The following is a 15,429-nucleotide window of genomic DNA, read 5'->3' as shown; positions in this document are numbered from 1 at the left end:
AAAAAGAGTAATTGTCTACAAGCCCCAAATCCAGATGAACAACATAATCTAATTAAATGTTTTAAATATCACACAGCCCCAAGCCTGTTCACCAGTTGTCTTGGAAATCATTCTAAAAGGCTTTTGCGACACCTTAAAGACACAACAACAGACTCCCAGCCTCTCCAAGAGAAAAACAAATAAATTCAGCTTCAAATTTATATTTTCTCCAGCAGCAAGTAAAAAAAGGTTCAATTTGAGCTTGTAATGGCCTGAAAGTGCCTTTGATGTATTCTGCTCTTTGTAAAGATTAAAATAAAGATCCACTTATCAATAAATGACGTAAAAATTCAAAATAAACTGTCAAAAGTCAAGGACATATAAAAAGCTTGAATCTCTTAGCAGCAGTTGTTAACTATGCTTTATGTTCTTGTTATGTAATCTTTTAGATATTAAAAGTTTAATGAAAAAGCTTTAAGATTTGGATTTTTTTCTTCAGTGGTTTCACAGAAAAATAAGTTAAGTGAAAACTGTGAACCGATGGACACTATAGTTAATGGCTACAGTTTATGCAACTGGTGTCATGGATACATAAAAGCTCAGCTCATTACCAAGCATTCCTCCCTCCACCTTCTGTCAATTTTGTCTTCCTCGCCTCCTCCAGCAGCTTTGTCACACCCACACTGTTAACAATTTGCTGTCAGAATACAGTTAACTTAATCCTCTCTCTGATTCCCAACCTCTATAGCCTTTTCTTCTCTGCAGCAACAACGCATAACAAGAACTCACGGCATGACAACTGTTTGGTACAGTAAAGAGAATGAATAAGCAGCAGGTAGAGGGAGGTTTAGTGCGAAAGGACTTCAGAAGAAACACTACTGCAAACAGAGGCGGTGATTGACAGTTGACAACTTTTTGTTTCACAGTGGATCCTCAAAGACGGAGCCTGCTGTCACCTAACTGTCCAGAGTGTGGGAAAATAATATCCATCATGTCTGACAGCACTCAGAAGCACCATTGATCCCCCTGCAGAGGAGAGTCTAATTACAACTCTGTTAAGGACTACAGCAGAAAGACAACCTGTGGGGTTAGAATCCTGACTCTGCCTGTCAAGTAACAAGTGAAAAAAGCTATTTTACATCATGTTAATATGAAAACATCACATATATAGATACACATAGATATTCTATGACTGTGTTCTGTCTGCAAAAATAATGCCGTGGCATTTAGATGTTCAGTATCATATTCTTTTGTAACATGTAAGAAGAAGTGTTTCCTGGATACAAGAGACTCAGCAATGTCCTGTATAAAAATCATAATCAAGTGAAGCTAACAAGTAGGAACTAGTAGGTGAACAAAGCAGGCCAAATCATTAAGCAGCTGAAGAGCCCGCTGCAGATATTTTCCTTATAAGCTACTGGAAACCATCCAGAGCTAAAACAACTGCTAATAAATACAAGTGTTGCTTCATGTGTGCTGCATGTAAATTGGGGATTTCTTTTAAACAGTCCTGTTCCACTGCTATGGCCAAAAAAAGAAAAAAGAAAAATCAATGCATGTAGCTTTAAATATGTATTGTTTTCTCAACTTTTCTGCATATTTGAGGGAGTAAATCCCTGAACTTGTCATATTTTGACATATGTTTTGTTACTGTATTGTATTTCTTTTTGGGGGAGAAAAAAAACAAATGAAATAACTTTTGAGCTTACTGCTATGAATTTGAACAAGCTCTTCCTTACATGTTAATCTATATAATACAGTCTTATAAGGTGGTCAAATATGTCAATATATTTTTAAATGTGATATTGAAATAGACCATATTGCATATATCAACATAGTTAATTTTTTCTCTTTTATATATAAACGCTGCTCTTACTAGGGTGTGTCATATTTAGTTCTTTATGTTCATTATTGTTTTCTCACATAAATGTATTTATTTCAGAAAAAGATTGGCCTATTTTATTTCATAGGCTATTTTTATTTAAATGTGCACAGCTTTGATTTTTTTTTTTTTTTTTTTTTTTTTTTAAAAAGGTACTCCTGTTGTTATACAGTATTGTTGTTCACTTAAGTCAACCGTTTCAATAAAACAACTTGTGACATGCCATATTTGACTTTGACTGAACATTTGCTTCCACTTTGAGATAAAAATGTTGGGATGTATATCGTATATCGATATTCAGCCTAAATATATCGGTATATCACTTTTGGTCCATATCGCCCAGCCCTAGGCCAAACATATTGTGACATGTAATTCTGTCAATAATGAAAACACCTGAGAAGGACATGGGGTTGATCCATTTATGGTACTTTATGCTTTCAACAGTGATACAAGCTGCTGTACAGGAACAGTGCCCTGTTTGCTTCTTATTAATGCTACTTTTTCTTTTACTATATGGACCAGTCTTGTAGCGCTACTATCTTTTTATTGTTTGTTTATTGGTTTTTATTTGTAACCTTGTCTTTATAAATTTAAAAAGAATTTGAAAGAAAAAAACACCTGAGGAAAAAAATAAATCAACCATACAAACAGCAGAGTATCTTCAATGAAAACCTCTCAATTAATTACTATGCTCTCTTAAGAGAAGATGAATAAACTGTACTGGACACCAAACTCAATTGACACTTAAAATCAGAGGTAAAATCCTCCATTATGAACTTTTTTCCCATCAGGTACAACTGGCATTTTTATATCAACTGCCCTTTAAAAATATCTCATACTTACATTGAAAATATATACCCTCTAGCAGTGCACTATGAAAAGTAAAATTCTGAAAGTCCTCCAAGTTCAGAAAAGCCTAAGCAACTCGTCATTTATCACCACATCCTCTCCGGCCCTGCAGAGAGAGGCTTCAGATAGCGAGCAGGCCCGCAGGGTCAGCCAGAGAACAGGTTCTGATATGATAAACACTGTCTGGGGTCCTTGAGGGAGGCTGGTTAGGGTCAGAGACAATTCCAGATCGACAGAGCCAGTGTCAATCCTGAGTAGGACATGTAAATGTTAAAAAGATTAAAAACTCATCATCTTTTTAGACATGTCCCCCTCCTTTCCCTTTCCACCAATCAGTAAACCCTGTGGAAAAACCCATAGAGTAGGCGGTGAGGCGGTGGAGCACAGGCTATTGGCAGTGGAGATAATAGACGAAGGCAAATTGCGTTTCTCATCAGAAGTTTCATTAACCCCAGGACCCGCGTGGAGGGCATAATCTGTAACATTACCACTTCCTCACGTTTCTAGCTCGCGCTTAGTCGAGTCACCGCGCACCTTTCACTATGTTCACATGAGAAAAAAAAAAAAGAAAGAAAGAAATAAAGAAAAGTGCCAAGAGCAAGCTTCCAGCCCTGGCAGGCAGGTGCTATTTCTGATTTTCCCCTTTTATTCAAACTCTTTCCTGTTAATTCAATCTCATGTTATGAAAAAGGAACGAACTGATCGTTTCACATTTTCACAAGATAACAAGAAAAGACCGTTTCAAAAGGAGAGTGATATATTTCACAAGTTTCACACTCACATTTATGCGCACACGCGGTAAGTCACGCGCATTTCTCCTATTGTTTTCCTTTGCCTGTCCCATTTTCCCATTTTCTCTTCTGCACCTGGGAGACATCTTTAAGCAGGCTATTAGTCCAGCGCAGTGTGTGGGCTATGGCATATGAATATTTATAACACATTGGAGAAGGTGTGGGAGGTTCAACCTTGACTACGGTGTAATCAGCACACATACTGACTCAGGCCCATGATTTAGAGACAGCCGACCTGCTGAGAGCCTCACTCGATACCTAACTCTCGTGGACACACATAATCAATGTCCGCCTCATTAAGGTCGTACCCTTTCAGAATTGGGCTGAACTTTGCAACTTTTTAACGAGATTCACATTCACATTCATCGTACCTTTCTTTCTTTCTTTCTTTTTTCCTTCTTTAAAAAGAGCATGCTTGATCAATCGTGCAGGTTGACTTTTTTCCCCTCTCCTTCATAATTCTTGGTGAGACTGGTACATATTAAGCTGCAGGGTGACCTTGCAAGGAGTGTATATACAAAATACCTGCGTAAATGTCAAGCATCGTCATTGTGCAATACTGTAAATATAAGGGCCAATGCCTGATAGGACAAAAATGCACACTGTGGGAGACTATGGAGCAATACTAAAAAAATACAGCCAATACAAACACACATTCACAATTCTCAGCAGTTCAGATCCACTGGGCACAAAAAAAGATGGTGAGAAGAGAAATAGTTATTTCTCTGTTGTTGTTTATTTTACAAATAATGTAGGATTTACCACTTAAACAGTAAATATGAACATTGTGTTGTGCTTATTATTTCTCATAATAACTACACTCTACGCTCCACACCTGTCACAAATTAAGTGAGATGTTGTATATATCTTTTAATCTGAAAACTAATTAGCCCAAACAATGGAGGACTAACTTTTATTCAACATGGAGAAAAATTTTACTCTGCTGTGAAAGTGCCCCCAGAGCTAATGGAAAAACAGACTGACAAAGACATGCTGCTGTGAAATACAAGGGAATAAATTCTACTAATTGTCCAAATTGTGTTACTAATGTGCACAAACAAAAAGGCAGGTGGCTCGCACAAAATTCAGTGTTATATCACAGAAGCCCTATGGCCAAATAAAAGTTTTACACACATACACACACACACACACACAAAACCACTTCCTTGCCTTAATGAGGCCTGGTGGTTTGTTGTGTGAGACTGCGGAGGTGTCGTTTTAATCACTGGAGTCAGTGTGGCGTGGCATAAGTTGGCCTTTTTTAATTACCTCACTGATTGAGCACAGTCAAGGATGGGAAGGCCTGCCCACACCCTGGATACCACCTTCTAAAGAACCGGCACCCACGCCCCGTTCGGTACAGTGTAATGAACAGGTAACATTCAGATGTCCTCTGCAGGATATGTCAAGAGATAACGGACACGTGCCCGCACGAAGGTCAGACAATAAGACAAAAGAACTTTGAGAGAGAGAAGTCAAAAGTCTTTGCATACGTGACCAACAGGGGTGAGAAAAATATATCGTTAGCCTCATAGCATAATTGCCTAAGTCATTTTTTGGCCAAATTGTGATATCTGCCTAACTTTACTCTCCTACCACTGCTGCATCTTTCTGCCTTATTGCATATGTTCTCAGCCTATCAGAACACTTGTTAGAGTCCAAAATCACTTTCTGCCTTAGTCATCTCCTTGACTTAGGCATTTTTGCGGCTACATACAAACCAAACTACATTATTTATATGTAAGAGAAAAATTGCCTTAGTCAGGGCATATTCTGCCTAAGTCACTTTTATCTGTTATGAAATCGATGTGTTTAATTTTTTATGCAAACTTGTTCACACTTCTATTTGAACTTACTAAGCTTACTAAAAATTGTGTATTCTCTTGTTTCCCGAAAACGTTCAAATATGACTTAGGCAAATATGCTATGAGGCTAACGATATGACACTCAGTTTACTCAGACACTTTTTCGATGGGTATTATTGAGATTTTCCTCATGATGAGACATAAACTTTTACAAAGATGCTTATTTTCTTCTTCCTGTTCCTTTTTGCTTCTTTCTAGATCTATACTTAACATACCAGGCAGTAAACATACCAGAAGGACTTTTTAATTGGTAAGAAAAAAAAGAGTCCTAATTTAAACTGACGGCTCCATTTGACCTACATAAGCAAACAAGACCATCAGCTAAAATATTGCTTATATCTATATAGTTATTATTAATGCCCGTCTTCAGGACAGATTCACAGAGAAAAATTAATGAAACGATTTACAGCACTCAGACAGGAAATGTTTCCATTTCCCAGGCAAAGTTCTTCAGTGAGTAGTGCATTTATGCATGTTAAAAGGAAGCGGGAGAAGGTTTATCTTAAAAGTTATATTTTTTGATGTTATATTTTGTGGTGATGGGGAAATAGAAAGTGACGGGCTAAAACTTGAGTCTACCTTTGTCAGCCAATCAACAGATGGAGGATATTTCAGAATTTGAAAGGATCCAAAACCAATCCTGGTTGGGCCCTCCTCCTCCTAAACAAGTCTTTATTTATAAAACTTTGTGAGACTTGGTTTTACATTAATGAGAGTTAACAGTGGTGGCTACATCCAAGTTTACTTTGTTTCACCATCATTGATTACAGTTATTAACCTTACATAGCCAAAATTCTGTGGATACATTACCTCATTACTATGCATCCTGCAAACCGCTGTGTTGAAGAAAGTAAAACAGTATTAAAATTAAAAGTTGCATGTTTCTTTTACTTGCTTTCAAAATAAATGCATGCAATAGCCAGATGATGAACTTTACGGCACGAGGCGGTGATGCTCAAAGCAGCAGCCTGCTGTGGCCAAACACGACGCTGATGAGAGCACGGAGAGCTGAATGATGTTATAAAGCACTGTTAAGCTGACAGGAGCTGCAGAGTTGGGTGATAACTATCTGTGGAGTTTTTTTTCCATTTCAAGTGCCCCCTTTTACATAAAAATTGTAATATACATGTTAATTGTATTTATGTTTAAAATATTTATATATATATAGTAATTTACAATATACATGTATAGGTATTCACAATGTAATATAAATTGCTTATAGTATATGTATATATATAATTATTTATAATATTTGAATGTGACTATATCGATTATTTATATATGTATATACTGACCCGTTAAGGGGTAGGACTAGATACGTTTTTTTACTTCTTCCTACCCCCTTTCGAGCTTGCAGAAAGTGTCTGGGTTTTTTTTTTTAAATGTTTTGCTTTTTTGTTTTGTTTTTTATTTATTCATCTATTAATATTTAAACTTGTTTTTTTTATTGCCTGCATATTCGAAATAAAGACAATCAATCAATCAATCAATCAAGTTGTCACATGAGGCATAGTTAAAATAAAAATATTTATTATACCCGCGTTATTGAAGGGGGATGCTAAAAAATTAAGAAAACTTTCCAAAATAGAACAAATATGGACACTAGTGCCGAGTTTAGCCCCACTATTTTAAGTGCATTCACACACCTCAGGAAGGAGATGGGTCATCACAACAGCTTAACTCCACCGTGACGAAGCAGAATGGAGGGCCACTAATTACAGCAAAAAAGTATTAACATTATTTTTAAAGAAATAGAATGAATAATTTCATTACGAGTTATGGAAAATCAATGAATGATAATATGACCAAGACTACAGTGAGGCCTATTTTTAAAAATGAAGAGTAATTACCAACTGCAAGAAAAGTTGGAGAGAAAAAGCTTAAGGTGGCTTAAAGTAAACACCCACACAATAAACATCATTAAATGTAACTGTAGCTGGACTTAAAATAAATCCTTGGACAGCCCCATTCCCTTATAACCCTTGGCTTCTAATTAACCATTCTACTGATGAAGCATTTTAGGATAAAATGAGTCATTACCAAGAACAATTCATTTTATCAGTTTCCGAGCATTCACTCGTGTCTCTCGTTAGAAGGAACAAGACACTAGTTTGTCCAGCTGCCGTCGGGGTCAGAAATCACAACTGCACAAATCCAGTAAAAAATTAGGGGAAACTAACAAGAAAAATCTTGGTAAGCTCATTAATTCCTTAATAATAGCTAAACTACATTGACTACCAGAATATCAGTCTAAATTAATACCTTTTTACTGAACAACATGCATCATGAAGCACTAAATTGAATGCAATTCTCTTTTTCAACATTACAGTTTGTGAAATGTAAAACAAATAGTGATTTTCAGCATACTGGAACTAGAGAACTTCCACCAAGCCCTATGGTACATTCACATGATCCTCATTTTAAATGTCCAGTCGTATTTTATTTCTATTTTGTTTTCTTATTTGTATTTCAAAGCTTAGAGTGCTTAAACAAAATGTTGATAGCTATTTCCAGTGTTTGCGTGACAGCAAATAACAAAAAGGAAAAGCATCAGGTGAGCCATGAAATGTGATGGGGGAAAACACATTTTGAAGATTATCCAGACAGCACTTGAATGCAGCACAAATGCCCTTTCTCGGAATGCTAACGAAAGTGGAAATTATTTGTGCATTGGCCCTGTGATTCTAATCCACTCCAAAATGTAATGGTTTATTCCTTGGCCCATGCTACACCCTTCCATCAAGTTTCATGACAATTGGCGCAGCAGTTTTTTCGGTAATCCTGCTGACAGACAAATAGACAAACCGCACCGAAAACATTTTCTCCACATACATAGGTAATAAAACTCACCAACTGGTGCAGCAGGAGGTGGTGGTGGAACTGAAATTGGCTCAGGCTCTACCACTGGCTCAGGGACAGGAGGAACGTATACTGGCTCCACTGGGGGCTGAGGAGGAGGTGCAACGGGTTCACAAGGAGCAGTATACTCAGGCAGGGGAGGCGCAGCAAATGGCTCAGCAGGCTGCGGGGACAAAGTGTCCCCTGCAGGAGGTGGCAGGATGCTGACAGGCTCAAAAACAGGAGGGGAAGAGAGAGGTTCCGATTCGGGAAGGGGGGGAGCAATGATGGGCTCCATCTTGACAGGAAGAGGAGGTGGAGTGGGTTCAGCTACAGATGAAGGAGCAATGGGTTCAATCACATGAAGAGGAGCAACAGGTTCAATTGCTGGAGGAGAAGAAGCAATGGACTGATTTATGGTAGGAGGAGAAAGCTCAATTTCAAGCGGTGGAGGAGCAAGCGGAGGAGGAGCAAGCGGAATGATCGCTTCCACCACAGCTGGGGCAGGGGAGGGAGCAATGGGAGCAGGAGGAGGAGGAGGAGGAGATGTAGGCAAAATTACTGGCTCAACAGCAGCAGGAGCAGGGGGAGGAGGTGCCGCCACAGGCTCAAAAGCAGGAGCAGCGACATCACTAGCAGCAGCAGCAGCTGGGGGTGATGATGATGGGAGCACCATGTCAATAATGGTGGGTGCTGCTACCTGTTCTGCAGGAGGAGGAGGTGCAGCCACAGTCTCTGTGGCAGATGGAGCTGGTGGAGAAGGAGCCGGAGGGGCAACAGGTTCTACAGGGAGAGGGGGAGGAGGTAAAGAGGTGATTGGGTCAAAGAGTGGGGGCACTGGCCGCAGGAGATGAGGGAGAGGGTGGGGAGTTGGTGCCATGGGAGGAGGTGGTGGTGGAGAAGGAGCAGGATGGTGTTTGAGAGGAGCTTCAGGTTCCCTCATGCGGTTGATGACATTCTCAGAAAGCTGCAAAGGAGAGTGGAAGGAAAAAGTCAGTGAAATGATAATCATGTTGTTATATCACATACACAGATAGTTAAATAACTTAACTTCCTGTAAAACCACACCTTGCCACACCTTTTACAAATTAGGACAAAGCCAGGCCTCGCTATTTACCCTGCTTGTTTTTTTTTCCGTATGGAAAGTTTGTCATCTCCTGGCTTCAAGTTCATTTTCATTTGTATAATTTTTAAAAAGCACATAGTGTTTAGTTGCACTCTCTTCAAACACAAAGGACATACATCCCCAGATAACAACAACGACGAGGTAAACATTACACACAATGTTCAATACATACAACATACAATGATACAATACAGCAACAATGTGTGGTAAATATGGATGTAATATGGATGGAAACTGTACAGCAGCCTGAATACCTGAGGAACAAAACGGTTGCAGAGAGAGGTGATTTGAAGTTGTGGTAGTTCTGTAACAATACATTTTTTCTGCTCACTCTCAATGGTAGAGCAATAAAAGTTCACTAGAGTTCTGGTGCTCATACCAAACTTCTTGAAACACCTGAAAAAGCACTGTTTCTGTTGTGTTTTTTTGAGAATGCAGCTGCTGTATTCATGTGAAGGTGTCTGTGATGTGCATGCCAGACACCTCCTTTAAACTCCACATTGAAAACAGATCGGGCATCAGTCTTATCATCTAACTCTGACAAAAGAGAAAATAAGAGTATTTCCCAAATTGTTCTTATTGCAAAGCTTTGTTTTCCGTTTACCCCAGCATCACAGCACTGGCATAAACAGGATTACACCTCTTTGACAGATAACATTAGCACTCTTCCTGCTGAGCAATGATAGACAGAGCCACACCACGCTAAAGTCTTATGTGATCGACTAAAGCCTCTCAATCTATATTTAACATCAGTTGACAGTGTCATTGAAGAACTCGTGAGAGCTCCCACCTACTAACACAAGCTGTCAGACAGTCACAGCATGTGCATGCACCCACTTTAACACGAAAACTCCCCACAAGGATATCCTTATCTCTTTAACCAATGATGCAACAGGCTGAGTTTGACTCACTCTCATTTATACTTTGAGTGACAGACAGCCGAGCACGAGGCTGATGACGTCAACGTCAACATTCCCAAAAGGACATTGAAAAGTTTACAGAGTTCAACTTTTATAGCCACCACCATAGCTATTACCTTTATATTGCTGCATTATATATTCATTTACTACTTTGCATTACCTACTGTGTAATTACAATCGCTTCAAAAGTGAATTTAAGTGAAACTTAGCATACAGAGGTGCTTTTAGACAAACCACCTAGCATCCTTGTTAGCATAGCATTTGCGATAAAGTGTAATAACGTACACTATTGTATTAACCCCTTTAAAGAAGACAAGGCGAACCTGTTTATTCGGCACTAAGCAGGTATGTTCAGTAAACTGTCACTTACCCGTATGCCCTTCACCACAGTTATATTCTCGTTCTCGTCTGACTCAAACGACACACGGCGGGTGTTGTTCGCTCCCATTATCAGACCGCAGCTTGTCAAAGTGTCAGTTATCTACATGTACTATGTGAGACTTGCATCCACTGTTGTTTCTACTCCACTTTACTTGCTTCACATACAGGTATAGCTAGTGGCTAGGGCCCACACGCCTGCTGTCACTGCTTCGGCAAGTCGGCACTTCCGTAGCATGACGTATTTGAAGAACACGCGAGTTGATTCGACAGCGGCGTAGGGCGTCTTTACATCAGCGACTCTGATTGGTTGTCGGCTGCAAGCGGTAGAAGGGGGGTGTGACACATGCATGGTGTGACAGCATTATCAGCAGGTACAGTGTGTTCACTGTTTTATGTAGCCTATGGCATTTTGATAGTACTATGCAGGAAGAAAGAACTATAATATTCTTCTTTATTCTCATAGATATTGTTTATTATTGTTTATTGTATCCTTTGAAAAGCTGCAACGGAGAGTGGAAGAAAAAAGTCAGTGAAATGATAATCATGTTGCTATATCACATACACAGATAGTTAAAGCACTGAACTTCCTGTAAAAGCACACCTTTTAAAAATTAGGACAAAGCCAGGCCTAGCTATTTACCCTGCTTTTTGTCTGTATGGAAAGTTTGTCATCTCCTGGCTTCAAGTTCATTTTCATTTGTATAATTTTTAAAAAGCATGCAGTGCTTAGTTGCACTCTCTTCAAACACAAAGGACATACATCCCCAGATAACAACAACGAAGTAAACATTACACACCATATTCAATACATACAACATACAATGATACAATACAGCAACAATGTGTGGTAAATATGGATGTAATATGGATGGAAACTGTACAGCAGCCTGAATACCTGAGGAACCTGAAGAAAGAACTATAATATTCTTCTTTATTCTCACAGATATTGTTTATTATTGTTTATTGTATCCTTTGGATCCCCATTAGTCTTCATAGAGATGAAGACTATTCTTCCTGGGGTCCACATTAAATCACACAATTATTATACAATTACATCATTACAGCATTTATACAGAGAATAACATGAAGTCATTCATCCTTACATGATTATAATGTATATTAACATGATTATAATATATATTAAGTAGTACAAGACAGTTACATGATTATAGAAGAATATACGAGATAAGCATAAAATGTACCATGATGTTCAATGCAGGTGTATTAACATGCTTGAGTTCAACTTAACATGATTTCCTAATTTCATAGAAGGCTATTGCAACATAATATTATGACGAAACACTGCTTCTCTCAGTTTCAGGTACATTGGCAAGCTGTAACCATCAATTGTTATGATTATAATATGATGTGATCATTATATGATATAGATAACTTTCCCTAAAGTAGGCCACAATCTGGGCTACTTTATGATAAAACATAAAAATCATACTTTCAATGTACAGATTGTCTATCTTTAGCCCTGTATTATAACAAAATGAGACTGATACGGTTTGGGTTTTTTTCCGTTGTAAGATACATACATAAAATGCATACAATAATGCTTATACACTATTATACTGTTATACCGTTAGATTGAACTACTGCAATATTTGCTCTTGGTTGTAATAGTTAGACAACCTGTTGTCTCCTGCATTGATTTTTGAGTGCTGATACCACAGTTAGCACTGTTTTCAGCTTGTTGAATAAAACATGACAACCCAAACCTTATTCAAAAAATATGCAAAACATTTCCAAATGCAATAAACAACAGTACACAACTTTTGCCAAAACAAAATATTAACTAAATTATTATTTAAATCAGGCAACTCTCATGGCCAAGGGGCTGCATATGTGTTATCAGATATTCAGTTTACTACTTCTAAGTAAAAAATAAGAGTCAGTTTTTGCACACACACACACACACACACACACACACACACACACGCACTGAAACAGCGACCAGTGGTTTTGTCCTTTGCATTTATTTCATCATTTACAAACCAGTGAACACACAATGCTAGGAGCAGTTGACAGCACATTTCTGCACTGTGGGGGCGTTAGGTGCCTTGCTCAAGGGCTCTTCAGCCCTTGACCTGTCAGTCCTGGGATTTGAACCCTCCAGTTACAGGGCAGATACTTGACAGGTTCAATACTCTGATATGCTCAGGAAGCAATTTGCAATTTTGTCTAAACTCAATGTTGAGTTTTGTTACCCAGCTCTACATGAATCTGAATAAACTCAAGAATAATTTGCTTTAAACTAGTTTCTTAAATTTTCTGCATAATTGTGTTTGCAGTTATTTTTCATTCAAGTCAAATAACAGGAATTTATAATACATTTCAATAGTTGCATAATGACTACCGCCACCAGAAATCCATTATTCAGTCTGTTTTGGGCTGTCAGAAACAAAATAAATAATATCATAAATTATAAAGTTATTGTTTGAACTTTAGTAAAACACTGGTCTTCTTTTTTAAATTTGTGTTTTGCTTATCTTGAGCTGACAAAAACAAAACAGAGAAGGGCGAGGAAAGACAGACAGAAGAGGAGATTGGATGAGTAAATTATGTGTTTTCGATTGATGGAACAATGTCGATAGTGATTTTAAAAAACACAGAATGGCCGAATTAGTTGCCAAACCCAACAGGGAAAGCAAAGGCAGCTCCTGAAATGTCAATAAAGCTACAACAAGAATAGAAGAAGAGTGAATAGAGATGGACATAGAAAACCATTACATTGGCAAATTCAGTACACACAGTTATTTGTATTTTCTTCTTCACATATAGCCTACATTTAATCAGTTATTTTTCCTGAGAATAAATATTAGGATTTTCAAAAGTTACTTCCAGTGAAGTTCATTTTCAATTTCCATATCCTGCCGTCTTTCTCTGCCATCGCAGGGTGATTTCTCTGTGGAGCTCTCACCACTATTTTCCATTCATCATCCTGACATTGTGTTTAAACCACTTTTGAAGGGGCTATGTCTCTGCTCACCCTTGTCTTTCCTCACTTTGTTTCAGACATCTCACAAACAATCACACTTTACTGATATTTGTCTTTGTTATTTATAGAGCAGGGTATTTAATCCTGGGAATTAATGTGCGAGCAACAAATGTTGTTGATTTCATTTCACCGTGATGAGCGCCTGAGCATTGCTATTCATTCTCTAAATCTTCTGCTCCCAGTAGACGGGATGGGAGAGAACACAAAAGAAATCTACAGTCAGCACCACAGGTGTGGACAGTTCTTGGACCCAAAAGCATGAAGCAGAACTAATGTAATAAAAGAAGGCTTTACTTGGTGGTGAGGAGGCTTACATTCAGCAGCAAGCAGCCAGTCAGAACAGACAAACAAATCCAAAGGGGCAAGGCAGGCAGGCAGATAATCAAAGACAGAAGATAGATGAAAAATGGTAGGGGTAAGCATGCAGAAACAACAATCCACAGAATGCTAGAAGGCAAAATAGACCTGATCTGACAAACAACAGCAGTGAGCCTTTTATTATTTGGAAATATTTTGACGCAGGTGAGGAGGTCAGGTGATCAGAATGAGGGATAAACTCAAGGTGACCAGTTTGAGTCTTTTGTAAGACAGAAGGACAGTGGATTTATTTCACCTGTCAGCAGCTACGACCACATAATTCATAACTTATTATTTATAATAATTAATATGTGCAATATGGACTTCCTATGGAAATCATGTGCATTCATTCATTCATTCATTACCATTAACCGCTTATCCGCAATCGGGTCGCGGGGGCTGGAGCCGATCCCAGCTAACATTGGGCGAGAGGCGGGGTACACCCTGGACAGGACGCCAGACTATCGCAGGGCTAACACATAGAGACAGACAATCACACTCTCATTCACACCTACGGGCAATTTAGAGTCCCCAATTAAACCTAAGTGCATGTTTTTGGACTGTGGGAGGAAGCCGGAGTACCCGGTGGGATCATGTGCAATAATTCAATATGTCACATATGTCATGGAAAGATATTAGACCATTATTTTCAATTTCTTGTTCATTTTAATGCCTTGTACAACTAAAGGTACATTTGTTTGGACAAATATAATGATAACAACAAAAATATGTCATAAGAGTTTAATTTAAGAGCTGATATCTATCCATTTTCCATGGTTTTCTTGATAATAACCAAAATCATTTTCAAGAAAACCATGGAAATGGCTAGTTATCCGCTTTAAAACTAAACTCTTATGAGCTATTTTTGTTGTTATCATTATATTTGTCCAAACAAATCCACCTTTGTTTGTAGCAGGCATTAAAATGAACAATAAATTGAAGAAAACAAGGGTGGTCTAATCATTTGTTCCATGGCTGTGTAGTACATATCTCTGTTTACTTCAGATGTATTTCGATATTTCATGTTTCTATTTTTACTTCAATTCGTACATATCTGTAATAATTTAATACTTATTGCATTTGTATTTTATATTTGTGATGTATGTTTAATCTAGCATGTTTTTTAAAAAATCTGTATTTTGTTGAAAGATTTACGTGATTGATTTAGATAAATGAGTGTTTTAGGTTTTAAAAAAAAGAACTGTAAGTGCATTAAGTGGGTTAAAAATGATGTAAAGCTTTCACATTATTTTTCTTATAACAATTTCAAAACTCATACAGCCTTGCAGGACATAAAATTGAAGCTGGAAATGTGATTTGCCTTGAGGAGAGAGGATATTATAAGGAATGACAGTTCATAAGAATGGTCTTCTAAACTTGATATATCATACACACACACCACTACATAATAATCTAATTCAGTTTTTATAATGCTCT

The 15,429-nt window shown here is 38.0% G+C and overlaps 1 protein-coding gene across 2 annotated transcripts in view; it reads right to left on the bottom strand.

The window, feature by feature from the left end:
* The window catches only part of chchd3a (coiled-coil-helix-coiled-coil-helix domain containing 3a), a 91,958-nt gene extending 81,107 nt beyond the window's left edge, over positions 1–10,851 (bottom strand). The window contains exons 1-3 of one of the 2 annotated variants that reach the window (XM_059325744.1): positions 10,621–10,851; positions 8,905–9,171; positions 8,217–8,313 (exon numbers count right to left, since the gene is read on the bottom strand). In XM_059325744.1, the coding sequence (XP_059181727.1) occupies positions 8,217–8,313; positions 8,905–9,171; positions 10,621–10,698 (442 nt within the window). In that variant the 5' untranslated portion in view covers positions 10,699–10,851. Of the gene's footprint in view, positions 1–8,216; positions 9,172–10,620 lie in introns of both variants that reach the window. The other variant, XM_059325743.1, reaches the window with a different exon arrangement.
* Positions 10,852–15,429: the final 4,578 nt, after the last annotated feature.

The sequence above is a fragment of the Centropristis striata genome, chromosome 22 (assembly GCF_030273125.1).
Source record: "Centropristis striata isolate RG_2023a ecotype Rhode Island chromosome 22, C.striata_1.0, whole genome shotgun sequence".
Lineage (NCBI taxonomy): Eukaryota > Metazoa > Chordata > Actinopteri > Perciformes > Serranidae > Centropristis > Centropristis striata.
Note: the sequence above shows the minus strand (reverse complement) of the source record. Positions and strands in the feature narration are given on the sequence as shown.